This window comes from Acanthopagrus latus, chromosome 6 (genome assembly GCF_904848185.1).
Source record: "Acanthopagrus latus isolate v.2019 chromosome 6, fAcaLat1.1, whole genome shotgun sequence".
NCBI lineage: Eukaryota > Metazoa > Chordata > Actinopteri > Spariformes > Sparidae > Acanthopagrus > Acanthopagrus latus.
This window is the reverse complement of record NC_051044.1, coordinates 27,960,328-27,987,793: the sequence shown is the minus strand read 5'-3', so window position 1 is coordinate 27,987,793 and position 27,466 is coordinate 27,960,328. Positions and strand designations below refer to the sequence as shown.

The 27,466-nt window shown below is 40.9% G+C and overlaps 1 protein-coding gene across 7 annotated transcripts in view; it reads right to left on the bottom strand.

Annotated features, from left to right (window-relative positions):
- The window catches only part of LOC119021875 (contactin-4), a 122,230-nt gene that overhangs the window by 45,629 nt on the left and 49,135 nt on the right, over window positions 1-27,466 (bottom strand). For 5 of the 7 annotated variants that reach the window (XM_037102445.1, XM_037102449.1, XM_037102444.1 and 2 more), the window contains 4 exons: window positions 14,306-14,368; window positions 6,498-6,644; window positions 2,839-2,962; window positions 2,304-2,479 (listed from right to left, as the gene is read on the bottom strand). In XM_037102445.1, the coding sequence (XP_036958340.1) occupies window positions 2,304-2,479; window positions 2,839-2,962; window positions 6,498-6,558 (361 nt within the window). In that variant the 5' untranslated portion in view covers window positions 6,559-6,644; window positions 14,306-14,368. Of the gene's footprint in view, window positions 1-2,303; window positions 2,480-2,838; window positions 2,963-6,497; window positions 6,645-14,119; window positions 14,225-14,305; window positions 14,369-27,466 lie in introns of all 7 variants that reach the window. The other 2 variants (XM_037102446.1, XM_037102447.1) reach the window with 2 other exon arrangements.

Below are 27,466 nucleotides of genomic sequence, written 5' to 3'. Positions count from 1 at the left end.
ATAGGTCCATAAATGTGATAACAAACAGAAACAAATGAACACAATCACAGTGCGGATAAACACAGCGGGTACATAAAAATGATAACAGATAAGAAGCGATTTGACAGCATACAAATAAAACAGAAAAAAAAAATGATTAAAATGATCAGAACTGCAACATAACAAAACACAAATAGAACAGGAAGTGCATGAAAGTCAAACCTTAGACAACCACACAAGACAGCATGTACTGCAAAACAGCTCCATTCAAATGCAGAGTAGTTTGTAATCATAGTCTTAAACTGACCTATAGGTATAACTGTATAAAGTGCACGTTGTTAAATGTTCCAAACATGTGGAGCACTGGACCTGAAAGTAGTTTTCCCCAAATCTAGTGTTCACCTGAAGAACTTGGAGCATTCTACGATTACTATCGTGTGTTGAATAGTGACTCTGTGGCCAGTTCAATAAAGAGCTGATATATGGTGGAGTGTTGCCCTTCAAGGCTTTATAAAGACAAACAGAAACCAATGACCATCACGTCTCACAGTTAAAGTTGCCCACCTAACTTTTTCATATAGAACACAATGATGAGAGGAATCACACCAGTCACCAGTAATGAATCTGAGGGCGGAGTTATACACTGAGTGTAATGGAGTAAGAGTGGAGACGGAGGCATGTCTGTGGATGACAGCTTCTTAATGCAGGGTGGGAAAAAAGACAGGGTCAAAGATCCGTTTCCAACAGAACATGGGGAAAGTCGTGCTCAATTGTTTGTCTTAGCTCGCTTACAAGTTTGTTCATTTGGAATTGAAATGTTTGTATTCAGAGCCCCTGTGATTGTGGCTTGACGATGTCAATATTGCTTCGGTCAGAGACTGCAGATGATACAGATTTTGTCTGCCCTCGGACGGTCACCAGAGTAAAAGAGAGGCCTTCAGTATGGACCACCTCCTAACACTTGTTAATCTTTATGATGTCTGGCTGGCGATGACACCATACTAGGAATACAACTTTTTTTTTTGTTCTACATGATCCCCGTGTTAACTGTTGGGGAAAACAAACAAACCGTGAACATGTGTCTGTGTGGTTGTGCGTTCACCAAACAAAGTGATGAAATGTTATGGTCGTATTATAATGGCTTAGACTATTGGCTCTGAACAGACGGGAGGCTGCGCAAGACAGTCATCCTCGGTACCGACATATTGGGGTGTAAATAGCATTGCCTCTACCTTGCCTCTCCTCCCCCTGGAGCACACTGCAAGTCATCCAGATACCGAAAATGAAACAGCCGAGGATTTAACCTTGGTGCAGTTTCCTGGTGCGAGACTGCTGTATACTTAAAACACATTTCTCCAGCAAGCGCATAAACAAGACTGTAAATCTGGAGCCAAGCTAGCGGATTCTTTTTAGCATCTCAGCGGGCTGATGCTACTAATTTTGTAAATTAAGAGGGCACTGTGGGCATGCACCAGCATCTGAACACGGCACTATGGCATGAAAGTTCATACTACTGCATGAACTGACACAGTTCAGCTCTCTGAGGCATTTTGTCATGAAATGTTTGACAAAGATTTGTTGCTCAAGGTCTGTTTTTCAGCTGCTATACAGTGGCATATAGGATATTGGCTCAGGTTTGACTAAATTAAAGGGGACTGTTGTGTATTGATGGAGGCATGCGCTCTACTAAGTTCAATTCTAGCCTGATTACTTAATCAACAGACACAACATTAATTGGTAACAGTATTGATAATCAATTAGTCATTTAGGTAATTTCTTTTGCAGAAATTGTATAAAATTATACGCTGCTGTTCTTCTATGAGTCCTCTTGCTGCCTCTCGACTGCAATACACTGAATAAACAGAACTTTACTTGTTAAATTAGTCTGACGGCATCAGACATCTGGGCTCTGGGGACTTCAGCATTTTTCACTATTTTATAGACCAATTAACACCTGATGACGAAAATAGTGATTCATTAAAACCATATTCTGAATCACTGTCTATGTATCCATTCATCCATAATCTTTAACCGTTATCCTGAGCAGGGTCGCGGCGGGCTGGAGCCGTTCCCAGCTGACATTGGGTGCACCAGGGACAGGTCCATTTGTCTTTTTAGTTGTGTACGGGCAAGGTAAGGCAAGGCAGGGAAAGTTCATTTATATTGCACCATTCAGACATTAGGCAATTCAAAGTGCTTTCACAGGGGCACAGGAATGCATAAAAAAACAAGACATCAAGATAATGTTAAAATGACATATTATTGCATAATATATTATATTATTTTGCATACAAAAGCAGAGTGAAAAATGGCACTGTACTCACATGCAAATTGGACCTTAGCATCCCTGCTGACAACAGTCCCAAATGTGTTGGTGGCGATGCACTGATACACTCCCCCGTGGTTAATGACATGAGGATTATTGATCAACAGGTTCCCCTCTACAAGGCTGTAGTTTGGATCTGACCTCGTGTTTATTTCTTTCCCGTCCACTTTCCACCTGGTGATAAATTGAAAAAAAAAAAAAAAATCAAAATCTTCATTATCAATGTCAACACTTGCTGTTATTTGTGAGCGGTCACTTCATATCTACACCCGGTTTACAACACTGCTGGGGGAAATTTCACTTTCGTATTTCCTCTGAATATTTGGAAAAAGTCCAGAACACATCCCACAAGGACACACATTGCTAGGACTGCAATTACCTTCCTACTTCTAATGAGTGCCTGCACTGAAATGCAAATATAGCCACTCACACAGCCCGGCATCATTTACAGCGCAGCAGAGCACTTTGTACCACACGTTCACTGATGCTGCACAGTGCGGCCTCACCTTGTAGTAGGTAGCCAAAACACTTACCTATAATGTGGAGGTGGGTTTCCTTTCGCCTTGCAATTAATAAACACCTGTTTATCATCGGTGCTCAGTGGGAAAATACTGTCACTTGGCTCCTGGGTGAAGACGGGACCGTGGCGTGTGTTCTCTGTATTGAAAAACACATTAGCCGTACAGTGGTGCAGAGCAAGTGACAACTAAATAAATGCAAAAATAAATCACTCAGCGCTCAGAAAGCTGTATATAAACTCTACACCCATATAATTAGCTGTCAACATGGCTCTTTGAGTGGATGCTGCTTCTAATAAACCCTCTTGTGCACATGTCACAAGGCAAATAATGTACTGCGATGAGAGAGCAATTAACTAAAGATAACCCTGTAGCGTACTCACGAACCGGCATACTCTACGCAGCCTTCAACACATGAGTCATGAAGCTGTGTCTCATTCTTTCCCTCATTCAGTGTCAGAATGCTCGGCTAACATGCGCGCTGTAACTTGAGCCGGCCGTTTACAGTACGTATGTGTTGTATTTCCTGTTGGATTTTGAAAAGAAGAACATCTCCCATCATTTCAGTGTCTTCCACCCCCACACGTGCCCCTGGTCTTGCTATCAGCCAACCCCACACCGACTCCTGTGCTCCTCTGCCAGATTGTCTTTGTTCCTCTCAGTGTGTTCATTCCTTTTCAGCAACTTCCCTGGTGTTAGTATCTGTGGTTTTTTGACTGAGCTTTGTTATTCTGTTCTTGGATTTTTGCCTACTCCCTGCCAGGCCTGTTTGCGTGTGTCGGACTGACCTCCTGTGCATGATTGCTTGGTTTACCAGTGGTGACTTTGATTTTTGAACTCCAGCTTGTGTCCTCTTACTGATTCTATGTTAAAGTCTCTGATTTGCCGACTTCACACATACAAGTAATGTTATTAGTTAAAATGCCAAGATTAAGGTGAAAGTTCAGAAAATGATACATAGTTTTAAAGTAATCTGATCACCCACTTCTCTTTTTATATTTAAAAGTTACCATTGAAATGTAAAACACAATCATCTTGGAGGTATTGTTATCATGCGGTGCTAACTAAGCTAACATTTTTATTAATCAAATACTAATTTACTTTTACTTTGCCTTTGGAGTAGTGCTCGTTAGTAGCCTAAGCTAGTTAGCTGGGCAAGCTAACGGTTGCAGCTTATGTTAGAGCAGATAAAACAGTGTTTAACCCATAAGTTACACTTTTGCTCCTGTGTCTCTAGTTTTGGAGAGATTAATAAAAATATCAACACTTCCATCTTAAAACTTTATACAGTGTATTTTTAGTGATAGAATATAACTAAGCACATTTACTGAAGTGCTGTACTTCAGTGCAAATTCAAGATACTTGTAGCCTATGTTTTTTTTTGAGCTACTTCATTCTTACAGAGCGTAAGAATCTCTTACACTACATTTTGGAGGCAAATGTTGACATTTTATCCTCCACTACATAAACTCGATAGCTTTAGTTTCTTTGCAGATGCTGCATCAGAGACACATTATCTGATTTGAAATTAATTAATTTTCATCAGCAATCAGATTAAAAACAAAATCCAATAACCAAAAAAATGCTGAATAACCAATCTGCTAATCAGATATGTTATCGGCATACTCCTGCTACACAGTATATATATATGTATATATAAATAACTGTACTTGATACTTATGTATGTACAAAGGTGTTTCGCGTTTGAGAACTAAATGTGCCACAGTTCATTTAATCTCATGCCTAGCATCTAGTTCATTCTCTGATCTTCATCTAAACCAAGACAGACAGGGGTCCAAGCTATATTACATGTCAAAAGTGATTAGAAGGATCGCCAAGTAACCCGGCTGGCTAATTGAATTATGCTCTATGTCATTACAATCTGAATGCAAGTCGGATAACTCAGTTACAGTGTTTACACGAGAGCTGTAATATCAGAGTGTTGCCTTACTCCGGTTTTAATCTAATTATTAGAGAGCCTGCAAAGCTGTTGTCTATGTGCGAGCGGTTCGGGCATGTGTGTCTGCTCAGTCGAGCTTGTTATTTTGGTTAGCTCCAGCCAAACAATCAATACACAGGAGTAATTAACTGATGTTGCACTAATTACTCCCGTGAAATCTAACATTTCTTCAATAGCTACTGGAACACTGGTGTCCAGCCTGCTTTTGCTATGACGCCTTGTATCATACGCCGAGCTGCACGCTGCTCATTTTTCTTTCCGTGCGCATGAGAGGAGGATATGTTTCATTTACGTGTCCCTAACCTTGAGTAGGACAAAGAGCTCTCCCTCCCACATCATCACCATCATCCTCCTAATGAGAGTGGGAGTCTTTGCCTCAGGTAAGGGCCTTGTTTCCCCAGCCTCTGAGGGGAGGTGCTTCATTTTTACCCTGGCCGCGACGTCCTTTAAATTAAACAAATTAATGAACCTTTAATAGCTGGACTATTGCACCTGGGGAATGATCCGGTGGTGTGTGCGTGCATGCTTAAGAACGGGCTTGCCTTGTAAACACACCAACTTTTCTGACCAGTGGCACACGTGAACGCACATTCAAATCATACCTGATCATTTTCCATGGGATATGCGCACAGACGTGAGCATGATGGCAGGCACAGGTATGTACGGTGCAGCATGTGCTGCCGTTTGCTTAACCCCTCATTCTCTTTCTCTTGCGCTTGCAGGCCGCACAGATAAACCCCAGAAAAACTGCTGACTGGAGATGAGATGCTAAATCAATGGATATGGAAGCATAGCACTATAATAGGTCCCACTCCACATGCCGTATACATTTAAATATATTTGTTTGATGGCTTGTAAATGGTTGGCTTACATTCGGTATACAGTATATGCATTAAGTGTGACTGCCAACATTAAACCTAGCTCGGTTGTCGAAGCTTTAGAGGTTACCAGGAGAGTTCTTAGAGAGACTTTAACTCCTTAGCTGTAGCTCATACAGGTATTAAGGAACTGAGCGAACGTTCCTCTGCTTTTTCCCCCGGTGGAGAGGAGCACACTGTGGGGATCTGTGTTGCAGAGAACTAAGTACAGAAGAAATTAGCGTTAAGAAAAGAGTTGGTGTGGATTTTTATAGTGCTCGCCACATTTCATGTAAGTGGCAGCAGTTGGACATAAAGCAAGGAAATTGCATAATAAAACAGGGAGACATAAAAAGACCAGAGAGAGTGAATTCTCTCCCTCTCTGCAAATGTAAATCTTACAGGGCGTCGCGTTTATCAGAGGAGGTGATCTGAAAAGAAAATGTGAACTCTGGTTGCAGTTAGCGCTCGAGAATTTCAACATAATAGTCAATCTTTAGAATGACACGAGGCAGTTTCACTCTACCCCGTGACAACTTCATCTCGCTAAACAACAAAAAAACGACACCAATAAATTCAAATGTCTGGTTCTGTTTGCCCTGAGAATCTCCACTAAGCCCTTTAAAACCAAATAAGATCTACAGCTTTGGCCATGCTTTGCACATTTTTTACAAACTGGTCATGGATTTTTCCCAGATACCAGATACAAAAGCTTCTAAATTCATGATCCCTTCTGAGACCGTGATCATGCCCTTTCAGATAAAAGCCATAACCTAAACTTGCATGAGAAAGCCTCCCTGTGAGAGGCGTATGCATATCAGGTGTGTCATGAAAGGGGACTTGTCTTGGCATCTCACCAGCCAGGCACCCTTTGAGTGACAGAAGGATTAACAGTTCCCATGGCAACATCATCTTCATTTTCCAAGGTCAAAGATTCTCCTTCTTCCCATCCAGTTGCCAGAGAGCGGAGAGTATTTCTTGGGCGCACGCTCCTACGTTTGGCTCTGGAAGAAAAGGAGGGCAAATGAGCGTTGTGGAGATGTGGAGATGAGAAGATGCAGTACTGTGCGTATCAAGATAAAAAAAAAACAAGAAAAAGAAAGAAAAAAAAAAAAACAGGCTGGAACTTGTGGAAAATCGGTGAGCCATTAATAATTCATTCAACCAAATAAGCAGAGCCAAGATGCCACGCCGAAGGGCCAGCTAGCAGCTGATACTGGGGAGCTGATATTTAGTGTATACATACTGCAGCTTCGATCCCAGGAGCAGCACAAGGAAGAAAAAAATAAAGTAAAAGGAAAAGATTCTCACAGCAGCAGCAACATATGAGCAGAGCATCCTGCCAAAGGTAAAGCTAAGCCTTCTTAACTGTTGGTACAACATGTTTACTCGACTAAACTCTGTGATTATTAAGCGTGCAGTATGTATCACAGAGAATGCTAATGAATGCAGACAGATAAACTGAACTGAAGCAGCGGAGAGAATCCTTCTGTGGGCAAATGATTCCACTTCAAAACATGCAGACGGCAGACTGCACATCTTCTATGGATCACCATGCCAGGAACTATTGCCATTGATTTACAACTAAGAGTCTGAGCCTTTATCTTTCGGCCAGTCTTGTCAAATAACATTACAAGTAACATGCTGTTTTCGTACGCATTTTTGGACGCTATTTCTGAGCTCACTGTTCATAGCGTCTGGAACCGATATTTTTGTATTATCGATGGATCATACAGCTATGTTTATGTTAAAAAAAGGAGTCACTCGCAGAATTATCAACCGACTCTGCAGTTCTCCTAAGCTCAAAGAGGAGGGATTAAAGGACTTCCGTGTTGGCTGGTGTTCATTTTAAAGTATAAAGTTAATTACTGGTTTAAGTTTTGTGTTTTGAGCTTGTTTTTCCCCAAAGTGCTCCAGACAATCTTTTGATGCAGGTATAACACATGTATCAACATCCTGACATCTTGCTATGCAGCCGTCCCAAACCAGAGCAGGACGTTCTGTTACAGGGGTTGTTACATCCTGTGCACCGAACGATTTCTGTTGCATTAAGCCAATACACTGCTGCCACCCATCCCAGAATAATCCCCCAACCCAACAATACCACTCATTTAAAAGTGTTCCAGGGACAAGAACCATGTCGGTGGGACATTCTGAGTAATGTGAAAAAAAGACTGATAAAGAAACAAAAAAGTTCATACTGATGGATTTTGTAACTTTATTATTCTTTGCTCTACTTTTACGTAGAACAATCATGGTCTAAGACTTGTTGCAGTTTGTTCCCTTTGATGCTTTTAGGGATGTGAACACAAAGTATAATGTTGCAATCAATTGGGCTCTGTGTATTTAGCCTATATTTGCATTTCCACCAACTGTGATGACAGTTCCCATATTATGCTTGTTTTCTACATACTATATTATGTATTCTTATATCATTTTGGGTGTCTACTAGAAAAGATTTACATGCTTTAATGTTAGCAAAAACACATTATTTTCAGCAATGCTGAAGCATCTCTATTCCCCCTCTGCTCCATTTCAGTGCCTGTCTCTTTAAGGCCCCCTTCCTGAAAAGGCCAGTCAACTCTGATTGGTCAGCTCTCACAGGCCTGAGCAGGCACCACCCGCTGTGTTTCCGTATCAACTCTGCCTGTTTTGTTGTTTTTTTACAGTGAACCTTTCTCTGTGGATGGAGCGTTCTGATACTTTCACAATATTTAAATTGACTTCACCTGCTTTACAATCAAGAAAAACATGGAAATCTAACTTTATAGCTTTTAGTAGTTCTGGTTCGCACTGCACCCATGGATGTGCTAACAAGTATCATTGGAATTCTTTGACACTGAAGAAAACTTAAGCACTTTGGAGTTATAACAAGCATCTTTTTCTATGATTTCTAAGCAGTCATAGACGTTTATTCTTGGACATGAGCAGTAATCATATCCTTGAAAAGTAAAAATAAGTGTTTCATGTCCTTGTTATCAGATTTGACTAAAAGAAGGAGTGCCTTAATTGTCTGCAGCCTGTGCTACTGCTGCCTCACCTGTAAACAGTGTTAATAAGCGACCCACATTTTTCTTTCACCTCACGCTCTATCTTTGGCCCATCGTTCTACAGACGCTTATGAATGTTAAAAACGCCACAGGCTCTCGTACGTGAAAACTTTTTATGAGCTCTCATGAAAAAACACCACGTTTTAAAGCATAACATTTTTACAACACCATTTCTTTGTCCTTTTCTGTCTCGGTTTCTCTAGTAAATCTTTTGATGTAACAAAAGAGTCGAATAACTAATCATGAAGGAAAGTAAGACAGGAGAAAAGGCATTGGCTTCGTAGGGAGGGAAGCAGATTTATTCAGCTCTCCATTATTTATTCTGAGAGGCCACAGTGCTGATCATCCAGGCTTCATCTTGTCAGTCATCATTATCGATTTGGTTTCCACTTTTCTAACCTTCAGCCTTTTTGTTTGTCATCCTGCCCACAATCTTGTCATGAGTCTCAATCAAATATGGAGGGATGGATCAATAAAGGGAAATTTGGTTGATGTCTCTTCTTATGAGACCTACTGGTTTGATATATTCGCCTGTTCTGGAGAGAAAACCAATGTGGAAACTTTATCCATCCATCCATCCATCTAACAAAAGAAGACTTTGGGGCTCTATGAAATGCTCTCCTCTTCCTTTCAATAAACTACTCAGACGGCTGCTGTTTTCAGTCTCCTTTAGAGTCAAAAGGCAATTATACGGCGATTATAGGGCTGCATGAACAGGCGTTAAATGAATGACACAAAGCCGCGGACAGCAATTACTGTACAGTTAGATGCAATGCTTTTGTTTTGAGATCTGAGGAACTTTAAATCGATGTGAAATGTTTTCCAGACATTTTGTCAAAACGCCTATCTGCGATCAATAATGTTATAGGCCGGCGCCTGTAAGTAATTCCAAATCAATATGATTTAAAATTCAGATGCGCTTGCCGAGCGCCGTGTGAGCGGGAGGAATTTAGAGCAAGCCAAATTGGACTCAGATGAAAATACTCCAAAAACCTGCATCTTGAAAGTGATCTCATGATTTTGACTGACAGGTAAAACTAGCTACCTTATAAACAGAAAACGTATGAGGTTCTTCATATATCGACCAAACTGATTTTAACATTATGTCATGCACAATTTGAGCCCGAATTTGACCTGAAACGATTTGGAGGCCTATAATGAGAAGCATTTGCTCCTCGCCACAACACGAGGTGGACCTAATTGCGCAATTGGAAGTAAAAGTGATACTGTAACATCTGCATTAATACGCGAGCACTCTGTCATGCATGTGAATCAAATACAGATCATTTGCCAAAGTGAGGGTGGCCGGTGAGGAGCTGCAGCCATTGGTATTTAGTGGATTGTGGGGATATGGGAGCCATTAGAGTCCATTGCGGAGGTTGTCTAACAAGACCCCTGTATCCTTCAGTCATTAGCATCCGTGCTCTGCCCAGTGATCGATGTTAATTTATGTTCACTGCAGTCAGCTGTCCACTTTCACTTTCAAGCTGATCAACTTCATTTCGTCTGCTCGCAAAACACGTGCCCTCCCCCGTTCGTTTAGCATTCAAAGTCAGACTCAAGGACCCTGATTGCATTTAGCCATAGACAGTCGCTGTTATGAACAGTGTGGAAATGCAGAAGCCACAATCCCGTAAGGTATATAAGTGAGGGAGCTGGCACTGTTCCTCTGTCAAATGGCACAACTCTGTTTTAATGATGCATAGGTCCTTGGCTTCCTTGGGGAGGATGTGTTTCTTGGTCACAGTCCAGAAATTTAAAGTAGTTGCTTGTGATCCCCATGATTAATTTATATACCCTAGAAAAAATACAATGGTAATAATTCTTGTGCCCAGTGGATGGTGGTCGCAGGTGTTGGAAATACCAAATGGGATGAGGCCAAGCTAATGGTGCCTGGAAGGGAAACTATCTGTCAGGGATAATCCCTAATACTGTAACACCCCGGCATAGATAATGTGCTTTCCGCCGCCTCCCTCACCAGCCCGTGATATTGAGATAGCTGCGGAGAAATGATAAAATGAGGAATGGATATTGACATGGATAAATGTATGTATCCAGAGTGAGGTATTGCCTGGTTTAATGTTTAGTGATGATGAGCTTCCCACTCCGGAGCAGCCAAACTAGGCTAAGAAGAAAAAGGAGGTGGAGGGTGTCCTGTGAACTCTGTTGAGCCATGTTCCACTTCATTACACACACAGTAATTGGTTAAGCACGTGACTACAGAAATTAACTTCAGCAGCCTTGTGAGAGGTAATTAAGGCTTTTTTCCCCTTCCTTTTTTTTTTTTGGCATATCATGCTAAACGCAGCATTCAGCGTCGCAGAGGGGCCCCATGAAGACATCAGCCTGACACCGCATCACCATGGCCCAGAACACTAAAACAGCCTGAAAACATCCAGCCACACGCATTTTAGTAATTGTCCAACTGACTAACTCCCATATTAAAGAATATCTTTTTCTGTGTGGTCTTGGGTTTACAGCTTTGTTTCATCAGAGACGGTGCCAGGCTGCAGATGTCTAGAAAAGCCTCCTGATCTCTGGTTACAGTCCAGTTTAAATCCACTCAGCCTCATGGGAGCCTGAGCAGTGTTGCAAACTGTCACTCATGGCGCAGCTGCATATTACACATTGACTAAGAGGAGGAGGAGGAGGAGTGTATTGAAAGCTAACATCTTGTCAGTTCAATACAGGCTCTGCAAACACCGTACATGAAGTTTGGGCATGGAAATTGCTAGGTAGACCTCAGATGTGAGGTGAATACGTAAGTATGCTTAAGGTAAGGAGGCATAACGAACCTGAACTGTCTTTTGTCGGCTTTTGCTTTACTTGAGTTTGCAGCTGTATTCTTTGCATGCATATACATGTAACTGTTAATGGTCCATTTCTCTTTATCAGAGGGAGATGGACGCATCTTGCCGGCGCTCTTCAAACAGGGCAGTTAATTCCTTACATGCTTCTCTCTGTCTTTGAAAATTCCACCTCTACACTGTCCATGCAGAGGGTAGTTCATTTTTGTATTTTTATGGAGGTGGAGGTTGGAGGTTGATGAGCAAATTCAAGGCTATGGTGTACCAGGGACCACCAAAGATTCCGAATGCTTTTAGTTTTTAGGAGAGCCTAGGTCTGAATAACTGATCTCTCTTTCTTTTTTTCATCAAAATGCATACTATTTCAGACCTGGGTCAGCAGTTTATCCTAATCAAGTTAATGAAGTGTTAAGTTACAGCTTTAATAGCCCACTTTCAGCTGAAATTATCACCAATTACCAGGTATTTTAAATTTGAAAAAATGATATCTGTTGATGTAGTGTTCTCAGTCTTTCAACATTATCTAGAGGGGGTGTGTATGCATCTGTTAGCTAGGAATTCTAGTGGTTGCATGTACATTGCGGAGACTGCTCTGCTACGGTTTTGCTCCATGCCACGTCATCAGTCGACCCCCGCCGACTCCAGCTGGCACTGCCAGACAGCTGGAGTTGCGAGACTGAGGAGTTGCCGCGATAATTACAGAACCACGTGCGACCGCAGTTCCACGTATGTCGTGCTATAAACACAACAACAAGAATTGTTCCCGACCAAAGGATTACAGGAAGTGCTTAGATTTGTCTCTTTTTTGAGATTTTTGTTCTGGCATCATCACAGAGAAACAGAAGCCTTGCATATTTGCTACAGAAGGGTCTTGACTGCTGGAGCTCCAATGGAGTAGATATGCAAGTACACACATAGACTAGACTGGAACCTATAAGCTCCGCTGCTGTGGCAGATCAGAGACGGACCAAACGGGGATCTGGTGGAATTAAGGGGTTAGACAGCAACATGAGAGGAATTTAAGGAGCGAGAGATGCAACAAAGGTCACAGGTTGGACTAAAACTGGAGACCATGTCATTTACAGTTGGCTTCTTAACCCTTAACTGACAGGAGCAACCTATTGTTGTATTTTAAAAAATGGCCTAAGAAATCCAGTATATTCTATCTGAACATCACAGCGTTTTTGCACATTAGGTCCTAAGAGTGGATACAGTCTTGACTACAACAGAATAGCTTCTTTTCTGTCATCTTCATTGTCTGTCTTGAAGAAAATAAACAGTTGTCCCCATTAATGAATTTTTAAGCTCTATCTAACTTACCTTTGTAACTGTATTGTCTAGACCGAGTTGAGTTTCTGTCTGTCATGATTCTGGTTTGGGTTCATGGTTTCTTGTGTTATTTTGTGTTTTGCCCTCATGTGTCATGTCTTGCTTTTTTTTTTTTATTTCCTCCTCTTGTGTCATTTCCCCTCCTGTTTTCTTGCCATCTACACCTGCTCTGTTTTCCCACCTTCCAGTGTTTTTCCACTCCTTTCCCTCACCTGTCCTTTCTCCGCCTCACACCACCTGCACTTCATCCCCTCATTAGTGTGTGTGTCGGCGTATAGTCTTTGTGCTCCCTCTTGTTTTGACGGATTGTTCCGTTTTCTCCTGTGGGTTTGCCGTGCTTCATCTGAGCCTGTTTCCTCAGTGTCCTCCAGCGTCTCCCCTTTTGTCCCCACGGTACGTGTTCTGGATTTTGTTCCTGGCTTTGTGTCTCCACTTAGCTCTGGTTTGAACTTTGCTTTTTTTCTGTACTTCGCTCTTGGTTTGTACCTTGTTTGGCCTTTTGTGTTTATACTGTTTTTTGATGTCTGCTCTTCTTTTCTAAAAATTGTCATGCTGTCTTCATAATTCTTTTACTTGACTGACCACAGACCTGTATTGAGTCTCAAAGTTCAATATCTAATTAATTACTATAAATACGTGGTGTACATGGTGTGAGATCTAAATGCAGTAACGGCAATTTGTGAAATTAGTGAAACTCATAATTAACACAACACTCAATCATATTAACACAGATTAAAGGGACATTGTTTTATTTAAAATAGAGAATTATTATTCTAAAATGAGCCTTGTCACATTTCCTGACCGGGTCGTTGTCTCCACCCTCTCACCTTTCGGGCCAGTAACATGTTCCTCCATTCAAGTTCAACTGCAACTTAATTTAGCCTGTTAGCTCCTATAGCTATGTATATAAAATAACATTAAAGTAATACTGAATCAATTAGTTTGCTGCTGTAAATAATAATAAGTACACTGACACAGAAATTGACATCCCTATATTAATTTGGCTTAGCAAGGCTACATACTGCCTATCTAGCTGGCTGACTAGCTAGCCAGGGGTGCGAACTTGGTTTATTATAAAGCATCAACATGATCAGATGTTATTATGCACAAAAATCAATTATACACTATCTATTTTTATGGTTATTTTTTCATAAAGTCTTTTTCTATACACTTAATTTTGAACAATTGGGCTTCCACATACTTCAGGATTTGGTGCCATTTTCAATAACTGTCTAATGACACATTTTAGATTATTAATTTTAAGTCTGATATTCATTGCACAAAATCACCTACCTCCTCACCTGGGAACAGAGTACACACGTTTGTGTATCCACGCACACATTCCAGGAAAGAGGCGATTACTGTATGCTACCACAGCTCCTCTACCTGGAAAAACAGCTATGGTCGCAGTCGTTTATAGCATGCAATAAATCACGAGGCCCAACAGACAAGCATGTTTTCCACTGATTGAGTACTCACCGAGTAAGTGGAGTCTGCTCACTCTTTCCCCTGCAGCCAAGACACAGTCAGCCCTTTGGCCAGCTGTAGGAGAGAGGGACAAGAGAAAGAGGAAATCAGAGAGAGATGGAAAAGGCGGCGAAGAATCAAGAGTAAGAATAACAATCTAAAAAAAAAACAGGAGGATTGAATCAGTCAAAGATGGCCTGTAGCAGGAAGGACACAACAGAACACCCCGAGATTTTGGCTGCTCCTTCAGCATATAAAATTGTGGACATAAACATAATTTCCTCTCGCTGATGAAAATGCAGGCGGAGGTTTGGTTGCAAATGTTTAAATGTGCAGAAATAATCTTTCAGTAAACAAGGCTGTAGGTCGGTGTATGATAGGTTTATGATTCAATTCCATTAAAATTCTGATTTTTTTTTTTTTTTTTACTTGCGACAGTGCTGTTAAACCAACAAAATCCTTCAACCAAATGCAGTATTTGTGCATGGGCTCACTCAATCAGCATTAGGAGATCAAACAGACGAGAACCGAGTCTGTTTGAACACATCACTGTGACGGAAAACCTTCAGTGTGTCATGTTTACAGTACCTTGATCAGACAGAATTTTACTGAATAATGCCTGCGCTATAATCCTGCAATACTAATTATATAAGCTGCACAAAGCCTATGAATACAGTATTCTGTGTACATAGCCCTCTATAGTGTTGTGGTTGTTTCCATCAATTACTCTTGTTTTGGCTCCAACAACACATGTATGACTCAACAATACAGCCTAATTGGCAGAATGACACACAATATAGCAGAAATGGCCACAGTGGAATGCTGCTTTTTACGGACATTGACCCGAAACACAGATATTGAACTGAAACCCTGCTGATCTAAGATATAACTGTGGTGAATGTTACTAAGTTTGTCCTGTAGGCACTCTACTGTATAGGTGCATGCTTGACAATCATTAGTTTGAACTCTATCTCTTTCTGTCAGGTAGCATCAAACTAGGTCTTCTGCATCGGTCTATCTTTGGATTTTACCTTAGTTTGACTGTGGCAGTAACAGTAGTGACAGTCAGGGGTGAAAACAAAATCCCTTTTCAACTTAATTGGTGAACAGAGTAGATGGGGGGAAGCTACTGTAACATCCAGATTTCCACTGGGCCGATACGACAGCCAGAGCTGATTGAGGCCATTCTCCATAATGCTCGTGTTTCCAGCAGCTGCACCACAGCACATTTCAGCAGCGGCCCAGAGGCAGCTCTTTGCTCCGCCCCGCGGAGAATACATGCCAAGTCTATTTTTGACAGAAGCGGACTTTAGCCACATCCATATGCACAAAGCAGATCGAGCCAGGCGGGAAGTCAGGCAACAGAACCGCATAGTGCATCCCATCAATTTTCAAAATAATAATAATGACAAAAAAAAAGGTTGCAGATTCATAGTCAGATATATGAACAATACACAACACATTTAAAACAGACACATGATGAAAGGATTTAACTACGTAGCCTGGTCAAATGACAAAATGAACACAACCTGGGTAAGTCAGTGATATCATGCAGGCATTACACTTCACTTCTAAAACACTCCCAGTGGGATATGGAGCCATCTTAAGAATGGAACAAAGTAGAGGAAGTCAGGTGACGTAGCATAAATGTTCAGATCAGGAGGAGGTTGGGTGTCATTTGATGGGTTTAACAAACACAGGGCTTAGTCTCAGGAGAATGCTGGTCATGTCCCAAGTTTGATTTACATATGCAGCCTAACTTACATACATAAGTAAAGTTACTTATTTTGACCCAAACACGATCTTCTCCTGTAGCGAGTCAAAGGCAGTCAAACTCAGAAGGCTAGGATGTTACAGGCTAGTATGGCTACTTTAAACTTGAAAAAAAGCTATATTCAATAAGCAAGGGCAATATAGGTTCTTTATTGATTTCCAGCTCCCCATTTTATGAGTTTTCACCGGACTCCATTGTGTCAGCAGCTGTGACCCGTTTCAGGTGCTGCCTCCACCAAAAAAAAAGAAAAAAAAAAGCGAGGACTACAAAGGTGCAGCCTTCATGCAAATCAAGGCTACTGTGGTGAGCAGCTGCACCTCCTCTTTGGATGAGGCAGTCCATACAAATGATTTACCTCAGCTTTATATAGGACATGTACTGTAGGAGCATTAGTCCCACTTTTCTGAATATAAAAAGTGCACTTCCACAGGAGATTACATTTATTAGGAGAAAAAAAAGTCTGATATCACAAACATGTACTTCCAGACACCAAAACTAATCATAATGACCTGAATGTCTGCACTGGCACCATAGAGGCCATTTACTCAGTGTAATTTGGTTTCCAGCAAGACAGACTCCAGCAGAGCTATCAAAAAAAGACTGATTGATTCTGCAGGTAGATAGAGCCCTGCTTGCACTGGCTGTAATAACAAAACACTCTGTATTCACTAGTTTGCACCCTAGACATCAAAGGAAAAGGTGTCTTTTCCTAGAGAAAAGGAAATGGCAAACATTTTTCCTTTTTTTTTTTGGGGGGGGGGGGGGGGGGGTGTTAAAAGCTCTCAGGTATTATGCAAGAGCTGTACTTGAGAAAAACACAGAATCTTGGTATAAACAGCTTCCTTTGAGAATTTGTTCGGGAGAGTGGAAGCTTTTCAAGAAATGAAATGTTTTTGAAATTCGAGACGAATGTTCATACAAATCTGAGCGCAATTTAATATGTTGATGCGTGCATTACTGAATTGAATCTTTCAATCAAACCAGTCACATTTGGAGACTACATTGACTTGATTAATCATTAAAGGCAGTCAATATTTTAACAATTAAACAGATAAGTGAAAAGATCGCAGTGACCAAACATACTCAAGCCTGCTGTTTGATTTCTATCCACCTCTTTCAGCTGTTTTCAGCAAACAAGCTTTGTGTAATGCTGTTTTTTTGCCACCTGTCACAACATCAAACAGATGAAGCTAGCAATAAGCTGGTGATAAAAGTTGGACCTTTAACCGGCAAAGTTCACACAGGACCTAGTGGAGACCAAACAGGTCAGATGGACAGGTATCCAAGTCTAAACCACTTCCTCTGTGACCGCCAAATATAATTCTTGCCATCATTTTAGCCAAAACAATGTTACGAGGTGATTACTCTGGATATATCATTGCTGTTAGTCTGATCCAAAAACATTTGAACCTGTCAGTGAAGACCGTATTTTCAACTGTTCAGTAACTGTATTTTCTTCATATGAGCCAGTGATTAAATTTTCGGAGTGCTGGGACAATGTTCTTTGTCACAGGACTGAAGAACTGAACAACGATGCCTGAACATAACCTTTTTTTTTCTGATTAGAAGTGGATAAAAGGTTATGACTCACATACAATTTAACCTATTACATGCTCCAGTGCCTTTTGATTCTGTATCAATACAATGACACGAGGCCAATGATGACTTAATTAAACATGCTTGATGAATTCAAGTGTGAGGAACTGCTATGGCAACGTATACACCGTAACGTTCTCGGCTTCCTTACTGAAAATGAGCCTGTGCTGTAGTGCTGTGCTGTAGTGCTGTTGCCTACAGCACAGTTGCGCACTTTGAGACCATCAAGTAGCTCAGCGTCTTTACATCATCCAACCTGACCAGCCAGACAATCCCAGGGAGGAAGTGAGTTTAAGGCAGCTCCTGGCTCATTTCTGGTAACGTGAAAAGGAAAATGGACAAATGGGACTCAGGTTGGCCAAACAACGTCACATCGGAGTCCGTTACACCCACATTTCAAACCGACAGGTCAACAGAGCGCAGGACTACAGCGGGTTGAGGAGACGTGGGTGACACTGATGCTTGATGCTCACACTCAATCAAAGTGGACGGACACTGGCTGCCTGTTGTGACACTTTTGATGCTTGATGCCGACCATATCATCATTTTGCTGCTGTTTACAATTTCCCTGATGCCGATTCAATAGATGCATCACATGTTTATGTATATTTGTATGAATGTATATTATATGAATAACTATATATACTGTGTGTTCTGTAATTTGTCCAGCAAAAAGGAGGTTACGAGCTTCCCTGCCCACACGTCAACACCGACTGCAGGCTAACTGAAACGCTTAAGGTCAACTCATTTATTTTGTGATGGGCAGGGGAGTCTAGTTAGGTGCTACAATGTGGGGAAAAAGATATATCCCACCCACACCTTTCATCAGTCTTCATCTCTGCTGTAACAATTTTCTTTTCCTCCTCTCTGGCTGTCTCCAAGAGAAAAATCATTGAAAACCTGTGGCCATCTCCAACATCTGTCAAATGTTCAGCTGTGAGTCATATGGTCACTTCAAACTTTCCTGACACATTTTCAGATTTAACTTCATGTCTCCACTGAACAGGCATACTGAGAAGAAGAAAATATATGAAACACTTTCCTTTAGAGAAGGCAGTGACAGAAACTTTAGTATAATTGCTCACCGTGGTATTCTGCGTATCTTGGTTTGGATGATATCTGACGGATAATGTTTCCATGAGTGACCTGATTGTAAAATTGAAATGAAAATGCATTTGAAGGTATTCAGCAAATTTCTTAGTTGTATCCCTGAACTTAGTCTTGACAGTGTGCTTACAACTGAGTCATAAAAAGTCTGAGCATAAAAACTATACTTACATAGTTTCTAAAAATTCCAACATGGAGATCGTGGCAATAGTAGTAGAGCTTGAAGCCGCGAAACAGGTATTATTTAGTGGAATACATAGTGCACAAAAACAAGCGGTTTCATTGCAGTCAACTTTTAAGTATCTTACAATCGTCCATTTACTAACATGGATGACCGAGATTAATGGACCCGTCTTGACTTTTGGGGCTTTTGGAACTGAAGAAAGATTAGCAGCAAGACGAAACCACAACCCACAAACAGTAAAGCTAAACTTTTGCACTAATTTAATTTAAAAAAAAAAACATATGGTTGAAATCTGAAAGCATTCAGGCGTATGCCTATGACTGGAACGCAGCTGAAAGCACTGACTGTGGATAGTGCAAAATGGATCAAGACAAACATAATTAAATCTCAGTTTAACCTTGATTTAGGAAACATAGTGCTGTAACTCTGCATGCATTTACCTTCACATACCAACAGCTTTTCAGTGGCAGTCGGAAGGCAATTAAATCATCAAGGAAATCTACCAACCAATCACAAAGCGCCATCCTTGAACACAGCACTATGGAGATTCAACTTTCTGTCGCGTCAGAAAAAGACTTTGCATTCGCTGTTGTAAACACTGCCTGTCTGGGCGGACTGCTAGGAATATAGGCTCTCTGAGAAATGAATGCATTTTATGACTCTGACAGCAACAACAGGGTTTGTTTGGAGTAGAAGACCTGAGTAGTTAACATGTACAACAAGCAACCGTGGCTGTCTCGAAAAAGAAATACAGAGACTGACTGCCTCGACGCCACACTCAGGGTACAAGCAACAACACATAAATAAATTAATAAATAAGTAAGTCATAAATCAAGGACAATTCAGACCCTTTCCAGTGTCTCAAGGGGAAATATACTAAATATTTTAGGTTTTGTGTCTGAAGCAGGGGATCACCATCCTTGAAAGCAATATCATTGTGAGTTACCACAAATTCAGGATATGAATCATGGTGCATTACTTTGTCACTATTCATCTATGCTCTTCCTTGTGTCCAGCAGTGAAGATGAAGATGTACATCACCTTCAAAAAATGATATATACAAGATTGCCTGTTCCTTAGCTCCCAGACAATCTTGACAACGCTTCTCTAATGGCTTTGATATATTACTCATATTTTGAGGCGTGGGATGAAAATCTCAATAACTAGATGCTTTTTATTGCCCTTGGTGTCATTTTTGGGAAATATTCCTGAAATAGCATCAGATCTGTTGCAAAAGTTCCAGGATTTTCTCTATCTTTGCATGCACAGAACACTTATTTCAACCCTTTCTCCACACGCTAGGTATCACATGGCCTGTTGGAAACCCCACTAAGTGCCCACAGCAAGAGAGTCACATTACAGCAGCTGTGCAGATTATGAATGATGGGCAAACTCTTTTCACATTCATTAAAGTGCCACAAATGAATAATTCATGGTTTCAAATTTCAGGCCTCCAAATATTCATCCGTGTTGAATCAGGTCTTTCCTCTCCTACTGATTGCCTCCGGTACAAGTGTTTGTTTGCAAGGTGCAGCTAGCCCACTGAAGAGCAACCCGTGAAAGACACGTGTGAATGAACAGTGTAGTCAGTGTTATTAATTTCTGCTTACTGAAGGTACGTTAAAAGATCTGATACAGTCATAGGCGTCAATTGTGTATGCAAGGTACGGCAACTCTGGGAAAATAAAGATAAGCAGCCTAATAATGTTGCATGTTTTAAGCATTTGTGTCTGTGGTATGCAAATATATGATACAGCATTATAAAGCTAAAACCAGAATGGCACTCAGGAGAGCACATACCTCCACCAAGGCCCAGTGGTCCCTTTTGATCAGTTAAGCCTAATCCAAAATATTCAGTTTTTGACTATTATTATTGTTGTGTCCTCTCCCCACTGCTCTTCTCCCTCTACACAGATGACTGCAGCTGAGGAGACCCTTCTGTGAAACTCCATCGATCTCATATGGAACCGGTGATGAGTCTGCATGGTCAGAACCATCTGGAAGACATTCCCGCTCAAGAACGTGGGGATGACACTTCAAGACAAAATCCCGCTTCACTGTAACCAAACAGGTCAGGAACAGACTGCAACGGACAACAAGGTCGTCCATGCGGGACTTGTACCGGTCCTGGTACCATCTCTGCAGACCCCTCACACCCCGGTCACAAACTGTTCAAGGTTCTGTTCTACTCTGATAGCCGTTACAGAGCCAAAACGACGAGACATCGAGAGAGTTTCTTCACCCAGGCTGTTACTCTGATGAACACTTAACAGTCAGAGTATCAATTAAAACCACTGTGCAATAAATCTTGCCACTGTTTTAATGTAAATACTGTTTTACTATATTGAACTGTTTGTTGTTGTACTGTGGAAAACTCTGCACTCCCTAAAATTGTATTTGTTTTTCTTGTATATATCAGTCTTAATCTTTCAATTATTTATCTTATTTTTCAGATTTAATGTTTAAAAACTATTCCCTGTACACTGAGAGCAAATTCAACCAGGGTCAACTTCCTTGTCTGTGTACACATACTTGACCAATAAAGCTGATTCTGTAATCTGTCTTTATATTCTGCAAGGTTTAAAAAATATTAATGATAGCCCTGATCTGTGCCCAGGGTGCTAAAATATGTACCAATATTGTTTGTTCACTGCCCTATTAACATCATTACTGTCATGAGGCATTGTGCATGTCTGTCAAAACAGTTTTCAGTCATTTAGTACGTCCTTTCATGTTACAGCGCCTTACCCCTGCTTTTGCTGAAACAATGCCCCCGGATACAGAATCTGTGTTACTTGTCATCATGCCAAAGTTGTCAGTCATATTAAGTATGATGCTACAATCATACATATATATATATTTTTTTTCTTTTTATAAAAATGTTCTACTCAAAGCGAAGATTGCTTAAAGGAATAAACCACCCACGAGAAACCGTGTCAGTTTGATTCCACCTGGAGCCGCTTGTAAGAGACACCGACATAGTTATGCTCAAAATTTGCCCTCTGGCCTGCAGAATAGTGACATATGAACCCAGCTTGCATAAGCTGCATAAACACCCACCTCCCTGAGGGGCTTGTTTATTCATATTTGGATTTTATCATGTATTGTAAAAATAAATCTCCAGTTTAGGGTGGCAATGCGGAGCTGGCAAATTCATATAGTAGTTTCATAATGTTCTCAGTTATGTTGGGAGCAATCAATCAGATTTTCAAGTCAAGTGCATTTGTACCTTGGACAGTATTTTCCTATTTTGTAGGCTACAGAGACAAGTTGTGAGCTTGTTGCATGCACTTCATTATATGGAGGCTCTTTTTTGTATTGTTGAATTAGAGGATCCAAAATGAATGCTATCTAGTTCTAAACAAAATCTAATTGTGATGTAACATATCATTAAAAAGTTATATTAATTTTAAAGTTGCTCCAATTAATATTTCTATACTAACAGTCAATCAAACACACAGCAACTCATGGTGATGAGACCAGACAGAATTACAACCTCAGTGCAGCCCCCCTCAGCTTTATGAGACATCTTTCAGGTCAATGTTTTGTTTTCACGGTTTGCAACTTTAATGTTTTGTTTCATTCTTGTGTCTTTTTCACCAAATAACCTGAAGCAAAAGTTAGCTGCTAATATGTGAACACAGTGGAGCATTAAGGAGCTAAAAAGACCAATATTTCTCCAGAGGCTGGTGGAGACCTAACAAAGAGACCATGCAGGGAGCACAGGCTGCTTGTGTTTCCTGTTTTCACAGTGGAGATACTATAAAGCAAGTTGGAAAAAGGTCCTGTTATCTCCCTCTTTTCAGCAACACACATCAAGGAAAGCTGTTTTCATTGCAAACCTCCAGCTCATCTCAACCCATTATAACAGTGAATGAAACAATGTAAAGGTTTAGAAATGAAGCAAGACAAAGCCTCCAGCTCTTGCACGAATGATCATGAGATGGCCCATCCCTAGCTGTGTTTCGTCCTTGCTATACATGCAAAAATGTCACCAAAGATCCTTCAAGAGGTAAATGTAGACGTTCATTTATTGTCATTTGACGACATGAGGGCTGTAAAGCTCCTTTATGATACATAACAGAAAAAAAACAAAAAAACAAAGACAAGGTATTTAATTCAAATGAGGGTGAAGGGAAAAGTCTCACAGCTAGGGAAATAAAGCTGCTCTGCAGTCGTGTGATATGGCAGTGGATACTTCTGTATCTTTCACCAGATGGCAGCAGGGTGAACATACTGTGGCTTGGGTGGGTGTTGTCTGTCAGTATCCTTTGGGCTCTGTGCAGAGACTTCACCCATATCACTGCTCTGTAGCTGAGTACCATGACATTCTGAACAGTTTTAGTCACATGCTGAAGACCTTTCCTTTTTTTTTTTTTTGGAAAACTCCAGGGTGAGAATATTAAGAGATTTGCAAGATTGTTTTCCGTGTTTACGTCTGGACGAGTCGAAACAAGATTTGGAAATGATGACACAGACACACTCATTTATCAGTGTCCGTTCGAATGGATGTTAAATTTGTTTGGCGTATTTTGAAAGACACAAACTGACACTGGCAATACAATAATACAAAATAGACGTAAACAGCTGCTTACCACGTGTTGCTGACAAATATGATCCAATAAGATTATGTGAATGTGGTCATGTTTCCCTGTTTAGTTCACATAATTTTCTGTAGCTAGGCAACAAACTGAAGTATACAAGCTGCTACCTGTTTACAACAGCACATGTGTACATGAATGCACTTTAGCAACCTAAAGCATCATTTACTTGGTTAAATGGTTTAGTTAACTAGCTTTAGCAGGATAGTTAGCAAGCTAATAATTATGCTAGTTCTCTCGGCAGCTTAGTACCAGTGTATGTAATGTTATGTGCAGTGCAAGAAACGTGTAGAGCCTAAATACATATGATCTTTGCACTTCAAATTCTGTGAATGACACTCACTGTATGTTATTTCTTACACTGGGGTGACATAACATTCAGGTAACATGGGATCATGAGACTTATAAGTTTGCCTCTTGGAAATGTCTCCGAGACTCAGCTCACGTACGAGGTCATGCGTTAATGTTTTATTCACAATATTTCTGGTCATGTCTGCAGACTTCCTCACTCTCCGAATCTTTAAGGGTTCCATTCAATCGAACCACAATTAATGATCATTCAAACAGTGGACAGACTAACCAAGACAGTTCTCAAGTGTTTTAATCTGTTTTTGTTTTCACTGAAATAACCATCAGCAGGGTAAAATGCCAGTTTTTGTCATGGAGTCTGGTGGCCTGGAGGACAGCATTAAAAGAGATTTTTTCTGATTAGTGGCCGTCACAACCATCTGTCATAGTCCGAGATACTGGTGCTCCACTGCGACATCCAGTGGCACAAAATGTTGTATATCGAACCCTCAAAAAGGCGGGTAAAACAGTTTTTTCTGAAACAAGTGACACAAATCACATACATTTTCTTACATTCAAACTGCAGCAAACAAAGCAGTAAGATGTGTCTAATTCATTGTTTTCAGTGGATAGAAAAGCCAGCCCCCACAGCCTGCCCTGAGACGTTTACGTACGCAAATTCAATCTCACAGTTGGGAAATGTTTGTCTGATGCATTTGAGGAAAAACAGGGGCTTTGAAGTGCTGTATTTGCTCCCTCTGGAGTAATATCTCTGAGTAATCTTAGCTCTTGGAACGGGTCCTGCACATTCATCTCCTGAGAGTGTTGTGCTCAGTGCTTCTCTCAGTCTGATGCAGCGCCCATACGAATCAATATCATCTGTTTCACACATTTCAGTCAGTTTAATCCCAAATATTATTTGAAACTCGCAATAAGAATCACCTTTAACCTTTTCATCTGCCTACTGTTGAGTTGTGAACTCATCTAGGACCTATGGTTGTTACACAGGATGGAACAATCGTGTAGGTTTTTGTTGTGGTTCAACCTGGCACCAGGCAGACAGGAAGTTTGCATTAAGTGTGTTGATAAAAAGATAAATAATAGAATAAAAGCAAATGTTTGTGAGACCCTTGTGCTATCGCGCAGTCCTCGCGACAGCTACGATTGTGCACACGAACAAGAAACTGACAGTCACTTAATTGTCATCAAAAATCCAACAATGTGTCTCTGACTGAATGGTGTGGAAATTATAAATGCAAGGATGTCTTTGTAAACACTTCTTTGAAGACTACTTTGTAAGGGGTGAATTACAGCACGTTGCTGTTTAAAAGTCGAGCAATCAAAAGAAGAAAATGGAATAACAATGTCACCAAAACCAATCAACCCATCTTTGTTTCCTCAGTTGAGCACACTCCAATCAAAATGAAAAGATTGTTTTGGTAAGCGCCTGGGCATATTATATCCATGAATAAAAAAAAATAAAAAAAATAAAAAAAAACTGAGGATAGAAAAACGGTCCACTCGAAATTACGGTTTTCAGCGCGATGCAATAACAGCTCTGTGTGCAACATGAAAAACACCAAAACAAATTTTGCTGCAGAAAAAAAAAACAGTCTCAATCATAAATTGCTGATGCTGTAACACCCGTTTCATCACACCATACAGTATCATCACAGCTACTCAGGCTTCTGTCGAAAACTGCCCGGTCGTCTTGCTGGCTGGGCAATTGTAGCTGTCAGTCTCCTGAATAATGTGCAAGATGGTGGTGGTATTTCAGACGAGAGCGAGGGATTTTATCATTTTTCCTCCAGTAGGTCACACAGCAAATGACTAATTTTAGTAAAGGTGGGGTAAAGACAGTGACTGCTTTTTTTTTTTTTTTTTTTTTTTGACGAGGCTTTGACTGAGCATCGCCGGAGAAGATATCAGGTTCATGGGTGTCTGATTATCCCCCCTGACACTCTGAAAGTGAGCCTACAAGCAGTTTGCTCGGGCTGGGAGGCTCACAGCTACAGACTTCAATAGGAAATGTGGCAGAACATAAGAAGAAGCCGCACAATAGAGTTACTATATAAAAAATTCATGCCATTTTGTTGCTTCCACAGTTGAAGCTCTTCAGAGGTTCCGGTCCCGGCTTCTTGGAAGACGGCTAATGAAGAGAGGACTCTGCTCTCGGCTCTCAGGAGATTTTAAATGTCACTCTCAGTGAGAGCCTGCAGGGTGGAAACTGGCTATCATATAGATTAAATTTGCGTCTGATGCTGTGGAGTCTTTAACAATGGCTCTTTCATGAGCATTTCATGTTTGTCCAGCAGTACAAGGATCAAATGCTGGCTTGCAATTAACTTGTTGAGAGAGAGAGAAAGAGAGAGAGAGAGAGACTGTCAAAAGGTAAGATCACTACCCTCGATCTATGCCCAAAGCTCAAGTCTAAATTTAATTTGTAAGGATGAAGGGGCCTTCAAAGCCTCTTAGCACAACAAAGGACATGGATTTGGGGGTCTAAGTGACGGTCAGCATCAATTGATGGCAGTCCATCTGCTTAAGTCACCCTGTCCGCCCACAGAAAAACACAAACACACACACTCACAACCCCAGTGTGAAGACATGAGCCTTATCTAGTAACTGAGTAATCAACATAAATTCAGACATCAAACGATGCTCTGTGCAGAAGTGGATGCATGACTTCATGGCTCAGCAGTCTGATGCTGGGCTCACACGAGATCCCTCTCAGGTGATCTCATGGAGAAGCAGATGTAAACAAAAGGGAAATGCAAGAAACAAAACACAAAGGGTAAATAATGTCTGGATGAGAGCAATCGACACAAGTTTTCTTTTCTTCAGTGGAAACTGGAGGTGAGATTTTGAGTTGCTGTCAACAGTAGAATGCTAACTAACGATAGCCTCAAGGTCCACAGTGTTGCTTGGCAGCCTCTCTCATTGGTACCAGTGTGATCATACAGATCTTAAGAAGACTGATTCTGGAAACCATATTACCAGATTATCCATGCTGAACACCAGTACAGGTAATTACAATTGGATAACCTACAGGGGCAGTGCCACTGGACCTCAAATTATGTAAAGTTACAACACTATCTTATAACACCAATAACATTACCATTCTGTAACTTTTCTAATGTGATGCTGAACAGTTTGATAAGTAAAAATGCATCAGATGTTACATTTTTGAGCAGCATGTCTTGAACAGGCGCTAGTTGTAATGAATCCGAGGCAGAAAACTACTACTATACCACATGCAAGTGGGAGGGGGTGACATTCTGGAAAACATCTCAAAGAGCTATATGTCAAAGAAACTATATTTCAACATGGCTCAGAGGGACATTCAATTGATTTAGAGCAGCTGCATAAAGTAAGGGGACTTTAGAGGGAAAGACTTTTTTAAAAAATGGCTGAAATCAATGCAGCAGAGGCCCATATATCGAGATTTTTAGCCTCTAGTATGACCCAAAAACACTCAATCCTACACTTCCCACAGTGCGACTGGAGAGCTTCTGTCCCTCACTGACTGCTGAGCTTTGTTTTTCACGCAGCACACTGCAAAGTTATAATGCAATCTTTGTAATCTCCAAGCACAAAGCCCAGATAACCCTGATGACATCACC